General features: G+C 45.1%; 1 protein-coding gene across 3 annotated transcripts in view; it reads right to left on the bottom strand.

The window, feature by feature from the left end:
• LOC135310856 (lens epithelium-derived growth factor-like) overlaps nt 1-15,397 on the bottom strand; it is a 112,599-nt gene extending 97,202 nt beyond the window's left edge. Inside the window, exons 1-2 of one of the 3 annotated variants that reach the window (XM_064439919.1) lie at nt 6,371-6,440; nt 5,786-5,965 (exon numbers count right to left, since the gene is read on the bottom strand). In XM_064439919.1, the coding sequence (XP_064295989.1) occupies nt 5,786-5,857 (72 nt within the window). In that variant the 5' untranslated portion in view covers nt 5,858-5,965; nt 6,371-6,440. Of the gene's footprint in view, nt 1-5,785; nt 5,966-6,370; nt 6,572-15,229 lie in introns of those variants that run through there. The other 2 variants (XM_064439921.1, XM_064439918.1) reach the window with 2 other exon arrangements.
• Nucleotides 15,398-15,638: the final 241 nt, after the last annotated feature.

Raw genomic sequence — 15,638 nt, 5'->3', positions numbered from 1 at the left:
AGCCAAGGCACTGGCCCATGGGGGTGAGGAGGGACAGAGGTTTTCTTCAAAGTTTTGGAGCCAAGAAGATGCTCTCTTCACAATTGGTGTATCCGTATCCGGGCAATACATTGTTGCCAAGCTGTTAGAATATGACGCTGGGGCATTTTGAATCACCTTCCTCCGCATGGCCTGTGTGCACAAGATGTCCTCTGGGTCATTGCCTAGATCACTGTAGATGACTTCCAGCACCACTAATTCTCTCAGGTACTGGATGCATCATCCACAGTAGTCCACTTCCCTGGGTAGTTTGCAAGATCTTCCTTGAATTAGTATCTTGCCCTCATACTTGATAGGAGCCATCTCCAGAGACTGCAAATTGCTGCCTCTTTTCCAATTCCTCTCTCAGTTCCCCGGTTTCTAGCAAGGGATCCCAGCTGTTGGGCTTCCTTACCTTCCAATTGCTGACTGTTGGCCCCGCTATCCCAGCATTGGAGCAGCCAGGCAGCAATCCGCTCACCTGATTGGCAGCTGTAATCTTTCCACATGTCTCAAAGTTCTTTTGAGGTCAGGGACTGGGTAGTTTCTGCTTCCGGTCTGATTTCTCTCACTCCTTCCTCCTGTTTCTTTGCTGAAGGACCAGCTTCTTGATCAAACCCTAATCAATGATATGGACCCGTTGACCTCCTTGTCCACTGTTTCTTTTTCACTACTGGGGCAAGTACTGTAGTTGTTGTTTTGGGTCCCTATCTCAACCACGGTGTCCTCAGATGCAGTTTAGGTCCCTATCTCAGTCAAGGTATTCTCAGAGGTGGTTTGGGTCCCTGTCTTAACCACAGTCCTCTGATAGTACTGAACTGTGGCTCGGTAGGCACAGGCCAAGCCCCAGTGCAGTGCTAGAAGCTGCTGGTTTTCACTGAGGTAGGCAAGGCACCCTTCTATCAGGTGGCATGGCAGTTTACCAGGATTGCTTGCCTGTTCAGGTGTAAAATCCCAGGCTATGGGAGGTGATAACTGCCCTAGGCACCTGCCCAAATCCTTCCACACACCCTGCCATCCAGAGACTGTCCACCTCAGGGCCCATTTCAGTATCGCCTCACCCAAAAGTTGTCTTCTTATACCAGGATGACACCAGATTCCACAAACCCCACAATATGCCAACATCATTAATTAGTAGTATTAAACAGCTCATGTAAGGGTGAGCAAGGACCTCCAGAGCCTGCATAATAAAACCACCCAAATCAATCCCAGTTAGGAAGAGGGAGATGTATTCCCTCATCATCTCCACAAGATAGCTCCCCCAGCACGGTAAGGGCATCAATGCCAGGGCAAAGCATTGCTTGTATTCATGTGTTCCCAAGCTCAGCAAAATAGAGATAAGCAGCGCAGCCAGCAAGCACTGTGACCTGCACAGAAGCTTGCCACTTAATAACTACTATAGCTATAGCATGCTTAATTCAAAACTGCTGTTGTCTTTGGCCCCACATTGGGTGCCAAAGAAAGCACTGTGGTGGGTTGACCTTGGCTGGATGCCATGCGCCCACCAAGCTGCTCTAACACTCCCCTCCTCAGCAGGATGGGGGGGAGAAAATAAGATGGGAAAGAACTCGTGAGTCCAGATAAAGGCAGTTTAATAAAGAAAAAGCAAAGGTCATGCGTGGAAGCAAAGGAAAACAACAAAAGATTTATTCTCTACTTCCCGTCAGCAGGCAATGTCCAGCCACTTCCTGGAAAGTAGGGCCTGAGTATGCATAGTGGTTGCTCTGGAAAAGAAATGCTGCAATAACAAATGCCCCCCTCTCCTCCTCCTTTCTCTTAGCTTTTATTGCTGAGCATGACATCATATGGTATGGAATATCCCTCTGGCCAGTTTGGGTCAGCTGTCCTGGCGATGTCCCCTCCCAACCTCTTGCCCACCCCCAGCCTTTGGGGGCGAGGGGCGTGTTGGAGAGACAGCCTTGATGCTGTGGGAGCACTGCTCAGCAGTAGCCAAAACACTGGTGTGTTATCAACACCTTTCTAGCTACAAACACAAAGCACAGCACTATGAGGGCCGCTATGAGGAAAGTTAACTTCATCACAGCCAGACCCAATATAGGACTGTTAATATTTGCTAACGTCAGTGGACTGTGGCTCTATTGTGTTTTTCTGTGTGATGCTTATTGGAACAGAAATAAATTCATTTTAGGAAATAAATTACGAATTTGGGTCACCAAAGATAGGATCCCAAGGCATAATTAGATGCCTCTATTTAACTGTTCTGCTTTCCAGAGATGCTAACCCATATCAGTTTTTGCTAAACTGAATTGTGAGTAATATATGTGTTGAAAACCATAGTTTTTATGTGGGTACTAGCTTGTTGATTGTGATTTCTAACTTCAAACACAGGCATCCCTTGATACACTTGTACAAGCAAATGATCCTTTTAAAATTTCCAGGTTGCAGAGTAATGGTTCTTGATTATTTTAATCATTTGTTCTTTTTTTTTTTAAATTAATAAAAGCAAAAATTCATAGATTTTAAATTCTCTGGGAGAAGATGTGGTTTTGCAGTACCTAGCTTAAGTCCCTGATTCTGACTCTAAGTCCAGAGTTATTCTGTTACAGACAATAAATACATTAAGAATGCCAGTAATAAAGATGTAGCAACCGCTTTCTGCTAGACAGCACTAACTGTAGATTAGTGAAACCTGGAGGAATACTTATAATGAAACTGATATGCAAAAGTATCTTTTTCACAGAATCACAGAATGGTAGGGGATGGAAGGGACCTCTGGAGATCATCTTGTCCAACCCCACTGCTTGAGCAGGTACAACTAGAGCAGGGTGCATAAGACCGTGTCCAGGCAGGTTTTGAATGTCTCCAGGGAAGGAGACTCCACAGCCTCCCTGGGCAGCCTGTTCCACTGCTCTGTCACCCTCACAGTAAAGAAGTTTTTCCTCATATTCAGGTGGAACTTCCTGCATTCCAACTTGTGCCCATTGCCCCTTGTCCTGTCATTGGACACCACTGAAAAGAGTCCAGTCCCATCCCCTTGACACCCACCCTTTAGATATTTATAAGTACTGATAAGATCCCCTCTCAGAGTTATCCAGGTATCCAAGACTCCTTTGGGAACCCCCAACATATCTGGATGTTGGGATCCCCAACATATCTGGATAAGCAGACAACTGGCTGAATGGCCGGGCCCAGAGGGTGATCAGCAGTGCAAATTCTAGTTGGAGGGCAGTGACCCAGGGGTCAGTACTGGGTCCAGTCATGATCAAGACCTTCATTAATGAGCTGGATGATGGGGAACAGGGTACCCTCAGCAACTTTTCAGACAGCACCAGAACTGGGAAGAGCGGCTGATATGCCAGAGGGTTGTGCTGCCACCCAGAGGGACCTTGACAGGCTGGAGAAATGGGCTGACAGGAACCTCATGAAGTTCAACAAGGGGAAGTGCCAAGTCCTGCACCTGGGGAAAAACAACCCCGTGCACCAGTATATGCTGGTGGCCACCCAAATGGAAAGCAGCTTTGCAGAAAAGGACCTGGGTGTCCTGGTGGACACCAGGTTGAATATGAGCAGGCAATGTGCCTTCGCCGTAAAGAAGGGCTGCATCAGGCAAAGTATTGCTGGCAGGTTGAGGGAGATGATCCTTTCCCTTTATTCAGCACCAGTGAGGCCACACCTGGATTACAGTGTCTAGTTCTGGGGTCCCCAGTACAAGAGAGATATAAAGCTACTGGAGAGGGTCCAGCGAAGGGCCACAAAGATGATGAAGGGACTGGAGCATCTCTCCTATGAGGAAAGGCTGAGAGAGCTGGGACTGTTCAGCCTGGAGAAGAGAAGGCTCAAGGGGGATCAGTGTATATAAATTAATGAAGGGAAGGCGCAAAGAAGACGGAGCCAGGCTCTTTCCAGTGATGCCCAGTGACGCCCAGTGACAGCACCAGAGGCAATGGGTGCAAGCTGAAACACAGGAGGTTCCCTCTGAACATAAGGGAACACTTTTTGACTGTGAGGGTGACTGATCACTGGAACAGATTGCCCAGGGAGGTTGTGCAGTCTCCCTCTTTGGAGATATTCAAAAGCCATCTGGACACGGTCCTGGGCAATGTGCTCTAGGTGGCCCTGCTTGAGCAGGGGGACCAGATGACCTCCAGAGGTCCCTTCCAACCTCAGCCGTTCTATGATTCTAAAAATGGGAAATTTATTGAATTTTAAGCTCTGTTCAATTTTACGCTAGAATAATGATTACATCAAGACAGATTGCACAGAATAATCTATCCAAGTAGTTCCAAATACAGAGGCTTCTAACTAATGACAGGCAGCTTGGAGAATGGGAACCAGGCCTCCGTGACTAATGCACAGAATCATGTGCTAGGCAATATCCTTCTCAGAGTGTGGAAAGATCCATTCTGTGATTCTGTGATCTTACCCAGGAGCCTACCAGCAAAGTAAGAATGATACATTTCAAATGAACAAAACAAACCAGAAAATTGGGCAGTGAGATGATTACAGTCCTCACAAGAGAGAAGTCTAGAGTAAGCCCAAATACGTTTATGATTTGGGTTTTTTTTATGTGTGTAAACTGAGAGAGCTAATATCGCCATGGGAACACTGGACATTATCTATAGTCATTACAGCATGATGTAATGAAATACACACACTGAGCCTGAAATCCTGACCTTACTCCTACTGATGATCAGTTTCTGGTTTTTATTTTAACACAAAGAAGCCTCTGTAACTCAGAACCTGTGGAAGCTTCTCAGGTGTGTTAGTTACACAGCTGCTTCTTTTTGTTATATCAAGGGGTTATTTCTCCATCTGTGGTGGTTGCATAACATATTTGTTGTTGTGAAATTGTTAGCTATGAATGCTTCCTTTCCATGGAAGAATTTAGCATCTATTTAGAACAGTTGGTCCAGATAAGTAATTTCTGGATACAGACTAATTTCACTCAGTAAGTGTGGGGCAGTTGACCCAAATTGTCCAAAGGAATATTCCATGCCATATAAAGTCATGCTCAGCAATAAAAACATGGGGTTTTGATCTTTCCAAAGTAGCCATTGCTTGGAGACTGCCTGGGTGTCAGTCTGCTGGTGGGAGGTGGTGAGTGATTGCTTCTGCATCACTTCTGGGTTTTTTTCCCTCCCGTCACTTAATAAACTGTAATTTTTCTTAACCCACATGTTTTTCCTCGGTTTTTCTCTTCTAATTTGTCCCCCATCCTGCTGTGAGGGGAGTGAGCAAGCAGCTGGTAGGTGTTTAGTTGCTGGCCAGGGTCAACCCACCGCAGACACATAGAAAGCTTTAAAGAAATAAATATGAACTTCAGTAGGACTTTTTCCTCCTAAAAACACTATTAATTCATTCATTTCTAGATTTTAAGGCTCCCAAAAATTACTGCTTGACTTTAACACAAACCCGATGCATATCTTCACATACAGAATTCAAGCAGCCCTTCCACAACTTAAAAAAAAACCTAATGACAGCTAATGACTACTAGACAGTGCTGCATGTCAAAAAAGAGAGACTTCTTATAAAGCACCATAAGCCAAGAACAAACCACAGTATGGGATCTGCAGTGTGATTTAGAAGTCACTTTCAGCAACAGCAGTGCTACCACACACACAGACACACCCCCCCACGCACATTGGCAAGATAGAGGCACAACACAGTTTATTTATTTTCTTCTCTATAGGTGTCTGAAAACACTCTTTTCGACACAAAACTGGAAGAGCAGAAAAGGCAATGAGGAAGAAAAAAGGACAAGTAAAGAGGTAGCAGCAGCTTGCACATAGAGGAGGGAGTGTCTTACCCTGGCTGGCCAATGGGGATAACCTTTCATCTTAGCAAAGATCAAGTCTCCGGGTTTGAAATCTCGGCTCATGTTTTCACAGCGATGTGATGCCTGTTGCTACGATATGAATAAGGTTGGGGGAGGGATCTGCACCTCCTTTTCCCGCCACTGAGGTGCTTCCAGGCCCTCAAGATCACACTGCCAGAGATAAAAACACCAGGGGATAGGAAGAGGATGCCAACAGAGCGCTCCATCAAGGGTAGCCCCCACCCCATGTCATTACCCTCCCCACGCACCTTCTGGCTAGAAGAGGGATACTGAAACCAAGCTGCCAAATACATCTACATCTATACACACGTGCACACACCCCCTCCTAGTGCAGACACCACCCAACCTCATCTCTGACCCCTAAGAGACCCCTCTCCGCCCATGCGCAGCACCCCCCCAACCTCGTCCCAACCCGCTTACATTTGCACATGTGACTTCCCCCCTCTGCTCGTGCTCTCTCACTCCCTTTCCCAGTGCAATCAACCCCCCCCACATGCATATGATACGTGCTTTGTATAATACACATACATAAATACGATATAGATATATACGCACCCTTCCACTAAAGCTTCCCCGAGGCCAACAGTGCTCCCGCCGTACCATCTGCCCCCACCCCACATGTATGCGCACGCGCCAGAAGGAGAAGAAGGGCGGAGGAACAAAATTTTGCTTGCCCTTCCCCCATAGCTTCAGCCGTTGCAGTATAGTCTCTACCACATTCATGTCCAATCCCACAGTTCACTTCATCCTGCGGTAGAAAAATACCACTATGCTCCCTCTCTCCCTCTAGAAAGCTTGTTGATACTAACCGGAATGAAAAGAAGAATGAAACGAACGAAACGAAATGAAACGAAACAAAACAAAAAAAAGCAAGCCCTGCTGAAAGGAGCTTAATCTCTTAATCCCTTCCTGTGTGGGTGTGTAGAAGGCTAAAGGGGAAAAGAATTAATATTGTCCTCCTGTGCTAGAGAAGGGAAAGAGACCCTAATTTGTGTTCTCCCCCTATAGAGCAGATTAAATAGTTCATTCCTTCTTTCGCGGCTGCTGCTTAGGGAGGGGGGGAGGAGGGGATGTGGTATCTGTCACAGTTGGGAACAAGGGAAAGAGAAGCACTTCCGCAGAGGAGGCAGAGGCAGCTGTGTTCAGGCAAGGCAGAGGGAAGAGATGGTCAGCATGTACAAAGTACTGCAGTGTTCGTCTAGTAACTTCTCCATTCCAGACAGTGGTTGTGACGTACTGGCCTTAGCAAGTTTGACCTGCTTGCGCAGGCAGTTACCTGGGAGGGAGCTGCCCCTGGACGGAAGCCCACAGGCAGCTCCTGGTGACAACTGTGCAGAAACAGAGAGAAAAGTCTGCCGAGAAGTGCTGATCCTGGACTGCTGGAGGTGGGGGGAAGGTTTGTTCTGGCTGAGGCGACTTCATCTTGGCTTCAGGAGTCTGTGTTCCCTGTTTGCCACCTCCGAAGGGCAATGGTTATTGATAGTGATAGTTCTGGTTGGCAATTCACCTCTATTTTGCAAGTACACTTTTGGGGCACTGAGGAAAAAAAAGTAACAGATGGTTCTGGGGCCGTTTGTAAGAGACGTCCTCCTCAAAGCAGGGTATAATCAGAACACCAACATGAAACTGCATTGCAAGCTTTCCAAAGAATGAAAAGCAAGAGAGAGTCAAGGACCAACTGTAGTTAAGCAATTAATTTTCATCCAAACATTTTGTTTTGGCGATGGCTCACATGCCTAAACCCAGTTCAGAATCTGAAGCAACCCGCTGTACTTTAAATATGGTATTAGGTATCATGTTTCCCTGAGTGAGAACTACTATCCCTAAAACATGCCTGGTGTTTGGCAGACAGAAACATATGCATGTGTGTATATATTCCAGCAGTTCTGGGAAATAATGGATTTATCTTGTATATTGTACAGGCTCCCTGTACAATGCTTTGGGTTCGATCCACATGCTCTGTTAATACATCTGTCCAGTGTTTCCAGAAAAGACTGTGCTGCACACTCACTTGCCCTACTTGCACAGTTGATTGGTATGCAAGATGAGGATATGGCTGGTGTTTCCAGATATGGTTGCAACAAACAGGTCTGGTGATGTTTTCATATATCCAGAAATCTTGGATAACCATAAGAAATCCTCAAACTGTACTAGACAAAACTTCTAGGTGGAAAAAAGAGAGCACATTGGGCTTATGGTAACCTGAGCCATTCTCCCACTGTTTTAAGTTGTCCTGCTTAGTGATTTACATCTGCACAGGGAAAACAAAATCACACAGCTTTTTGCCTGCAGGGATATAGCATCACTGTTTGCTGAAGAGCTTGGCTGCAAAAAGGAGCATCTGAAATTGCCTAAAGCACTTTTCTGTCCAAAAAAGGTTGGGGTATTAACTGAAACTGGACACAGTCTACAAGAGAAGCAGCCCCTGGCCTACCTGACAGAGATAAGGCAAGAGTGGCACTTCCTCTGCATGTACCTTCTTTAGGCCCTGTTCACCCTCACCTACTACGCATGTGCCATGCCCCACCTTCCAACACCCAGATAGGGTTGCTTGTTCTTTGTCTCCATCCAGTCCAAATATGCTCTGTCACAATGCTCCACCTTTCCAATCACAGAATCACAGAATCACAAACATCGCTCCACAGCAACTGGGATAGAGTGAGATGATCATGGTGGTGTTACCAGAAGTAACCATTGCAAATGTCTCCTGTGGCCACTGAGATTTAGCTTGTTCACTTCCTTCCTTCTGGGAAACAAGACTGGCCTGTTTCAGTGCCTTGCTGAAGCCTACTTGTCCTGTACTGACCATCCCAGTGTCCTGTGACTGCAGCTCCATGCTAGCAACTACAGAGACACAGAGTGGTGGGAAGCAGGATGTAGTAGGTACTTGGAGAGTTGGGCTGAGGCTCAGGGAGATGGAGTGAGCTGATAGGGCAGGACATTGAGGGAGGCTAGTGAATGGAAGAGGGCTAGTGAGGCTGGTGAGGAGTGCTTAGAACTGGTGGGGATGTGGTGTATCAGACCTTGTATCTGACTAGCTGGAAGTCTGTTACTACTTCTAGGCTTTCTTCTTGTCAATTTTGGTTCCTTCTCCTCCTTCCTGCTTTAAATCCAGTGCATTTGGTATTTCACCCAGTCCCTTTAGGACTGTGTAGTAGGCTTCAGTCCAGGTCGACAGATTAGGTTGTCAATTAGGCTGACACCAGGCATTGCTGTTAGTGAGATGTTTGACCGGTACCCCCGCTCCTGACCCCTGGTAATGTGGTTAGCATAACTAATGCCATTTTATAAGGCAATCAGGCAGTCTCTGTGACCGAGTGGGTCACATATTCCCTTTCCCTCATTATCAGGCCCTGAAGGTCCTGTGAACCAAGTAGACAAACCAAGCAGATTTCTTCATCCCCTCCCTACTGGCCTCAAGATTCCTGGGCACCAGACCGATTACTCCCTTCCTTACCAGCCTTGAAGGTCCCAGGCACCCAGCCAAACAGGTGTTGTTGTTGACCCTGTCACAGAACAGGGAAGTGTAACAGCACACAGAGCACTGTCTATAAAATCAAGCAGTTACAAGTCCTAAGTGGGGAACTTGGACTAGAACTTCTGCTGCACAGTGAGACCCGTGACCCCTCGGTGGCCAGGGGCGCCTCCACCATCGTCTGCTTCCTCCGAGGATTGAGTAAGTGACTTGTATTCTTTCATATGATTTTCAAGTCTAGATTATGATTGATACAGAAAACCATGTATTAAGATCTGACCCGATCTGCAGAGGGTCCAGGTGATCAGAAATTATAAGGTAAGTTGTATTATAAGGTAATTTGTATTATTAATTCTGTATTATGCTGCTTATAGATTGTACTATATTGATTCTGCTTGTAGAAATCCTGTGCCATTTATATAATAAATTCTGTGTTATACTAATCATAAAATCCTGTTAAGAAAATAAAGCTTTAATTGTAACTATGATTAGTGCCATTATCATTCTGCCAAGGATCCCTAAAAGAACATGTCTGTCCCTTAGTGTCGGGTGACAAGATGCCATGGAGTTTTTAATCTTGCTAAAAATACTTCTTGTAACTCTCCCATACAGCTCAATAAATTTAATTTAGTTAGAAAAGGTGATTTTACTGAGCTTGAGAAACAGACTCATGTTTCCAAGAAGGTTTTGATTTGCAGGAAGGAAACACCACCGCAACCGCACCACTCCCACACCACACTTTCCTTTTGGTGAAAATAGATGATTAAGATTAGAGTTGCTATTTTTTATTTTAATTATAACCAACAAACAAATAAAAGAACATCCAGAAATATGCTGGTTTGGGAAGAAAAGTTTCATCCTCCAAGTCCTGGCTACTGAATCTATTCATAGTCTTACTTGTTTCCTTCAGATGAATACAGATCTACATCCTACAATCTTGTTCATATTCAGGAGTGGCTGAGTGAAGAATAGGATCTGCAAATACCTGGGGATGGAGGGGTACTGTGCATCACCTTAGGTTCCTTAGCCTTTGTATTGCTAAGGGCATCTAGCTGCAGCTCTGTAGCCTGCCTTCCACTCTGTCACAGAATAACTGAAATTACAATTTAGATCAGGTTGGAACAGAAACACTTTATTACTATAGCTATAGGAGAAAACACAGCAGCAGAGTGATGGCCTCTGCTGGTATGAACTCTGCCCAAATGGGGCAGTTACAGAGTTTATATACCTTTAGATTATGTGACTTGTTCTTCACCAGACCATGTCAGATAAGCAGGACTATAGTAATTGCAACAAAGAGTGGTAACATGGATTACTTAATATAGGGAGGCTCTGGACAGTAAGATAAGGAAGCTCTAGACAGTACCTCCTTTTTACAAATAATTCACTCCTTTGTTAATTATATTGTGCTGACTCGGTGAGGCCATTAGATCATGCTGACAAGTATTTTTTATCTAGTGAGTCCTGCAAAGGCCTATGAAGTATTAACTATTTTAATTTCACATTCTATCCTTATAGTCTCAAACAACTGAGAGTCTAGAGTACAGTAGGTGAACCACAGACTCCAGAGGAAATGGATTGATCACTGTGGAGGCCATGCTGTTTCACCATAACTCTAGACTTGACTGACATTCATCAAATGGATGGTTTCTTCTCATTCATTTTCTTTGTCTTTTAATAAGTTCAGCATCATAATTTTAGCTTCTGCATGAGTCGGATCTCGTTCAACTTTGTTACAATCAGTTTACAACAACATAAGACAAGTTAACATATATATAATAATTAATTATAATAATTAAACATATTAGTCCTATTTAGATATATTTCAATGCAGTTTTAAATAGGGCGCCTAGCCATTCTCCTGTGTCTGGCAGCCAACCCCACCAGTCAAAGGGTTTTTCTTCAGCTGCTTCATGTAAAATTTGTTGGGTCTGTATTTGGTTTATATCTGTCTCTATGTTCTCTATATCTTGGTTGACATAAAAGCAATGGGTATTTTTAAGGAACATACACCTCTTTGTGTTGCTAGTAAGTTATCTAGTACCATATGTTTTTGTAATGTCACTTGGGACAAAGAAGTGGTTTCTAGTTGCATGGTTTGGATTGCATCTATTGTAGCATTTTCAATTTTCTCAAGGGAGGCCAAGATATTTATAATGGCTTTTTCTAATTCAGATACTCCGAGCCAGGGAAGAAATGCTCATGCAAACTGGTGGAAGCCAGTTTATTGAAGGACAATTGCATGGAAAATTTGGCATTTCATTTTATTTGATTATGTTTTACACAACCACTGGCCAATTAATCATAAGCATTAAGGGAGGTCAAGAGCAGGGCTGCCTCCTCCAGCCATTCCGGCCTAGGACTCCTCCCACCCAACTGCTGGAGTCCAACCCAGTGCGTGCAGGGACCCAGGGTCTCTGCCCAGGCTGAGGGATGTGGCTGCTGCTTTCCCATTTGCAGGTTCAACCAGTAGCGAAGCTGAGCACGTATCCCAGACACACACACACAGAGGAGACACCGATACGGCTGGTCACACAAACTGCCACAGACAATGGGCTGCCATCAACAGCACCCACATACAGGACTCACATAAAACATAAACAGACAGCCAAGTCCCCTTCCTCCTCTTTGGCTGGTAGAGGTAGTTTGCTAATGAAGGCACACACACAACACTCTAGATTCACAAGTGCATGCACATCTGTGGAGCCAAGTACTGTCACAGCCCCTCTGTCCTTTTGGTACCCCTGCCTGGATCTCAGACCCTCTTACCTACTTCATGGGTCTCCTACTCACTGGCTAGTCCAGCCTGATGCTTGCTAGCAAACAGGCATGCACTCACACACTCGTCCCACAGTCACTCCACATTTGCAAGTCCCCCTGGGCATACCAGCATGAACTTTTGCCTGCCTGATACCCCAGCCTGGACCTGAGGCCCCCCTACTTGCTGGCTAGTCCAGCTTGAAACTTGCTAGTGAGTTACACATGCGGAACCCCCATGCACAACAGGTTTGAAGAAGATACAGACACTCAGCTCCCTCCAGCAGCCAGCACCAGGCACATTGGCTGTAACCTGCTACAGCTACCAGCACTGAGCCCCTTGCTTGCCTCATTCATGCTGTTCCCCCTCAGTAGCTGCTTGTCGGGTCACACACATTGTTCCCACCCCAGTGGCTTGAGGTTAAAGACCCCCCACTGACTCCAGTACCTGACACCACAAGCCCTGTCTGACACCGGTAGTTGGCACCCAGACCTCTCATGCCAGTCCTCCCAGTAGCTGGGACTCCGGGCACAAAGTCTGCAGGAGCCTCCCTAAATCCAAAGAGCTATACCCCTCTGTGGTGGGTTGACCTTGGCTAGCTGCCAGGTGCCCACCAAGCTGCTTTCTCGCTTCCCCTCCTCAGCAGGTCAGGGAGAGGAAACGAGATGAAAAACTCATGGGTCAAGATAAAGGCAGTTTAATGAAGAAAAGCAAAGGCCATGCGTGGAAGCAAAGTAAAAAGATTTATCCTGTACTTCTCATCAGCAGGCCACGTCTAGCCACTTGCTGGGAAGTAGGTCCTCAGTATGCGTAGCGGTTGCTTTGGAAGACAAATGCCTTAATAACGAATGCCCCCTCCTCCTCCTTTCTCTCAGCTTCTATTGCTGAGCACAATGACATATGGTATGGAATATCCCTTGGATCAGCTGTCCCAGCTATTTTCCCTCCCAACCTCTTGCTCACCCCAGCTTACCAGCCTTTGTGGAGGGACAGCCTCCTTGATGCTGTGGGAGCACTGTTCAGCAGTAGCCAAAACATTGGTGTGTTATCAACACCATTCTAGCTACAAGGGCCGCTATGGGGAAAGTTAACTCCATCCTAGCCACACTCAATACAGACTCCAACTACTGATGCTAGGACCCCCATTTGCTCCAGTAGCTGACACCACAGCCCAGGGGGCACCTACACCCCCAGTCTGACTCCAGTAACTGGCACCATATTTCACTCACACACACACACAGAGGTCTCACCAGTAGCTGGCACTTAGCCCTTGCAGCACACATATGCACGGGATAGAGAGTGAGATTAGGCAGAGACACTTAAGAAAAGATTTAATGAGAAGATAGGACAGACTGTGGCGATCAGGCACAGGGCTCAACCAGACAAGCATACTGACCATTTTACATGCAACAGGCCCCTTTTATCCCCTTTTCTGTCAACCTTCCCCCCTCTTTGTTTCTCCCTGCTCCCCCTCATCAGCTGGCATATTTCCACTGACCCCCCTCCAACACCCAGGACCCTCAGGTTTGCATCCTTATCACTTGCAAAGTCCTGGGTTTGCCTACAGTTCCTTGATAGCCCATCAGTTAGTATGACCAACCAGGTTTGTTTCTGGTTATTGTCTTTGTTAACACTAATTGGTCAGATTTTATGTCTCTGTGTATTTGTCTCCCTCCCTTTACTTATCCTGCCAACTGAAAAAAAAAAGAACATTTTCGCACCCCACATATCCTTACCAATTAGTGCGACTGGTCAGGACCTCCCTTATCATGTGTTGGTCAGGTTTGTCTCTGTATGTTCTTGTTTATAACTCCTTTGACCAGATACACTTAAAGCAGCAAACACTCTCCTTCTACATACCCTTGCAATAAGCAGATACATTTTTGGTTCCAAAGGCATCAAGGGATAAACTCCCTAGAGTACAAGTACCACTCCATTGAGGGGGTAAAGCTTTATAAGCATTGGAGCCACATAACCAGTAATGCCCAGAAAGAAGGAGAGTGGGAATTAGAGGTTTTGTTTGGTTTTGATTAGCAAGTGCGAGGGCTCTATCAGTTGCATGGTATGGGTTGCTAGAGTTGGTGGATTTGGAGTTCCATGAGTACAGGCGTCTACCAGCCTCACATTCTCCATAAATGATGCATGGGTATTTTTTGTTTGTTAGTAGGCTGACTCCTCAATGGGCTTCTATTTTTATTGTGATGTTGTCAATGTCTAGATCCCAATAATCTAGACACTGGGTGTTATTAGATTGCATACATTTTTTTCCATATGCCTTATAGGTGCCCTTATGTTGACCTGTATGGATTTGATTAAAATAATATTGTCCTACTGAACAATTATAGTATATGTTTATATTACAATTTGTTTTCCTATAAATTTAGATCCACAGTTTGAATTATAGATTTTATGGACACATAGTTTAGCTATGGATGGTTGATGAATAGGGATGGCTTGTGTTTGATAGTTAGGAACCAGAGGTCAGCCTTGAATGTCAGTGCTTTTACCCTGTAACCATTGTGTCAAGGGAGAGGGCCCTCCAATTATAATTACCTTTGGTCTGCTGGGGTCCATGAACACAGTACCAGCAATTGGACTTTTGCCAGCAGTGGCAGCAGACTTCACTCATTGGACAGCTGTATTGTTTTCCCAGCTATTAATTTGCATTATTTTGAGTACGAGGAGAAAAAACAATATTATTTCTATAATGGTTAAAATTTGGGGTGCCAACAAAAGATTATCAATGAATAAAACACTAAGTACTATGAATACAATAATGCCTTGAGGGGCTTCTAAGTCCCAATAGTTTTCTATTATCGCCCATGGTTAGTATCATTTGATCCCTAAGGTTCTATTATATAATAATTCTTATAGGTTAGTATATGACCAGTAATATAAACCCAAATGCAAAATCCCAGAGCAAGCAAAGCTACGATTTCCAGAAATATTCAACAGGTTCAGATGATAACAACAGGTTCATCAAAGTCTACTTGCTGAGTTGTAGATTGTAATTTTGTTGACGTTTGATCAAAGAAAGTTCATACAGGTCATTGAGCTCTGCTGTGACAGCTGATACACAGTGCATTGTGTCTGAAGGTGGCATGACCCTTTTATACTGGGAAGCGTGGATCTAGTTGAGCAGTCCCTTGCACTTTACCACAGTATTAGTAATTAACAGTACCTGATAAGTTTTCTTCCAGCGTGGTTGAAGTGTGTGTTTTTGCTGGTATACCTTAATGTAGACCCAGTCTCCTGGTTTCAAAGAAGTGACGCACACCAGTAGCAGGTTCAAGTGAGGCTTCTTCCAGCTGTGGGTGGAAAGTCCTTACATGCTTCATTAATGCCTGACAATATTTTAGAAGAGTGTCATCTGTCAATTGTAAGTTTGCCTGCATGGGAGTTCAGTCACATGGGCCTGCCATTCAAAATCTCATGAGGTGACAGCCCATGTTTTCTATTCACAGTGCTTATATACATCAGTGGGAAAGGTAATGCATCCTGCCATTTCAGGCGAGTCTCTGTACAAATCTCTGCTAATTTGATTTCCAAATTGGAATTTTTGCATTTTACAGCCCCACTAAATTGGGGGT

Source organism: Phalacrocorax carbo, assembly GCF_963921805.1.
Source record: "Phalacrocorax carbo chromosome W unlocalized genomic scaffold, bPhaCar2.1 SUPER_W_unloc_3, whole genome shotgun sequence".
NCBI lineage: Eukaryota > Metazoa > Chordata > Aves > Suliformes > Phalacrocoracidae > Phalacrocorax > Phalacrocorax carbo.
The sequence above is the reverse complement of the archived record's forward strand: the minus strand, read 5'-3'. Positions and strand labels throughout refer to the sequence as shown.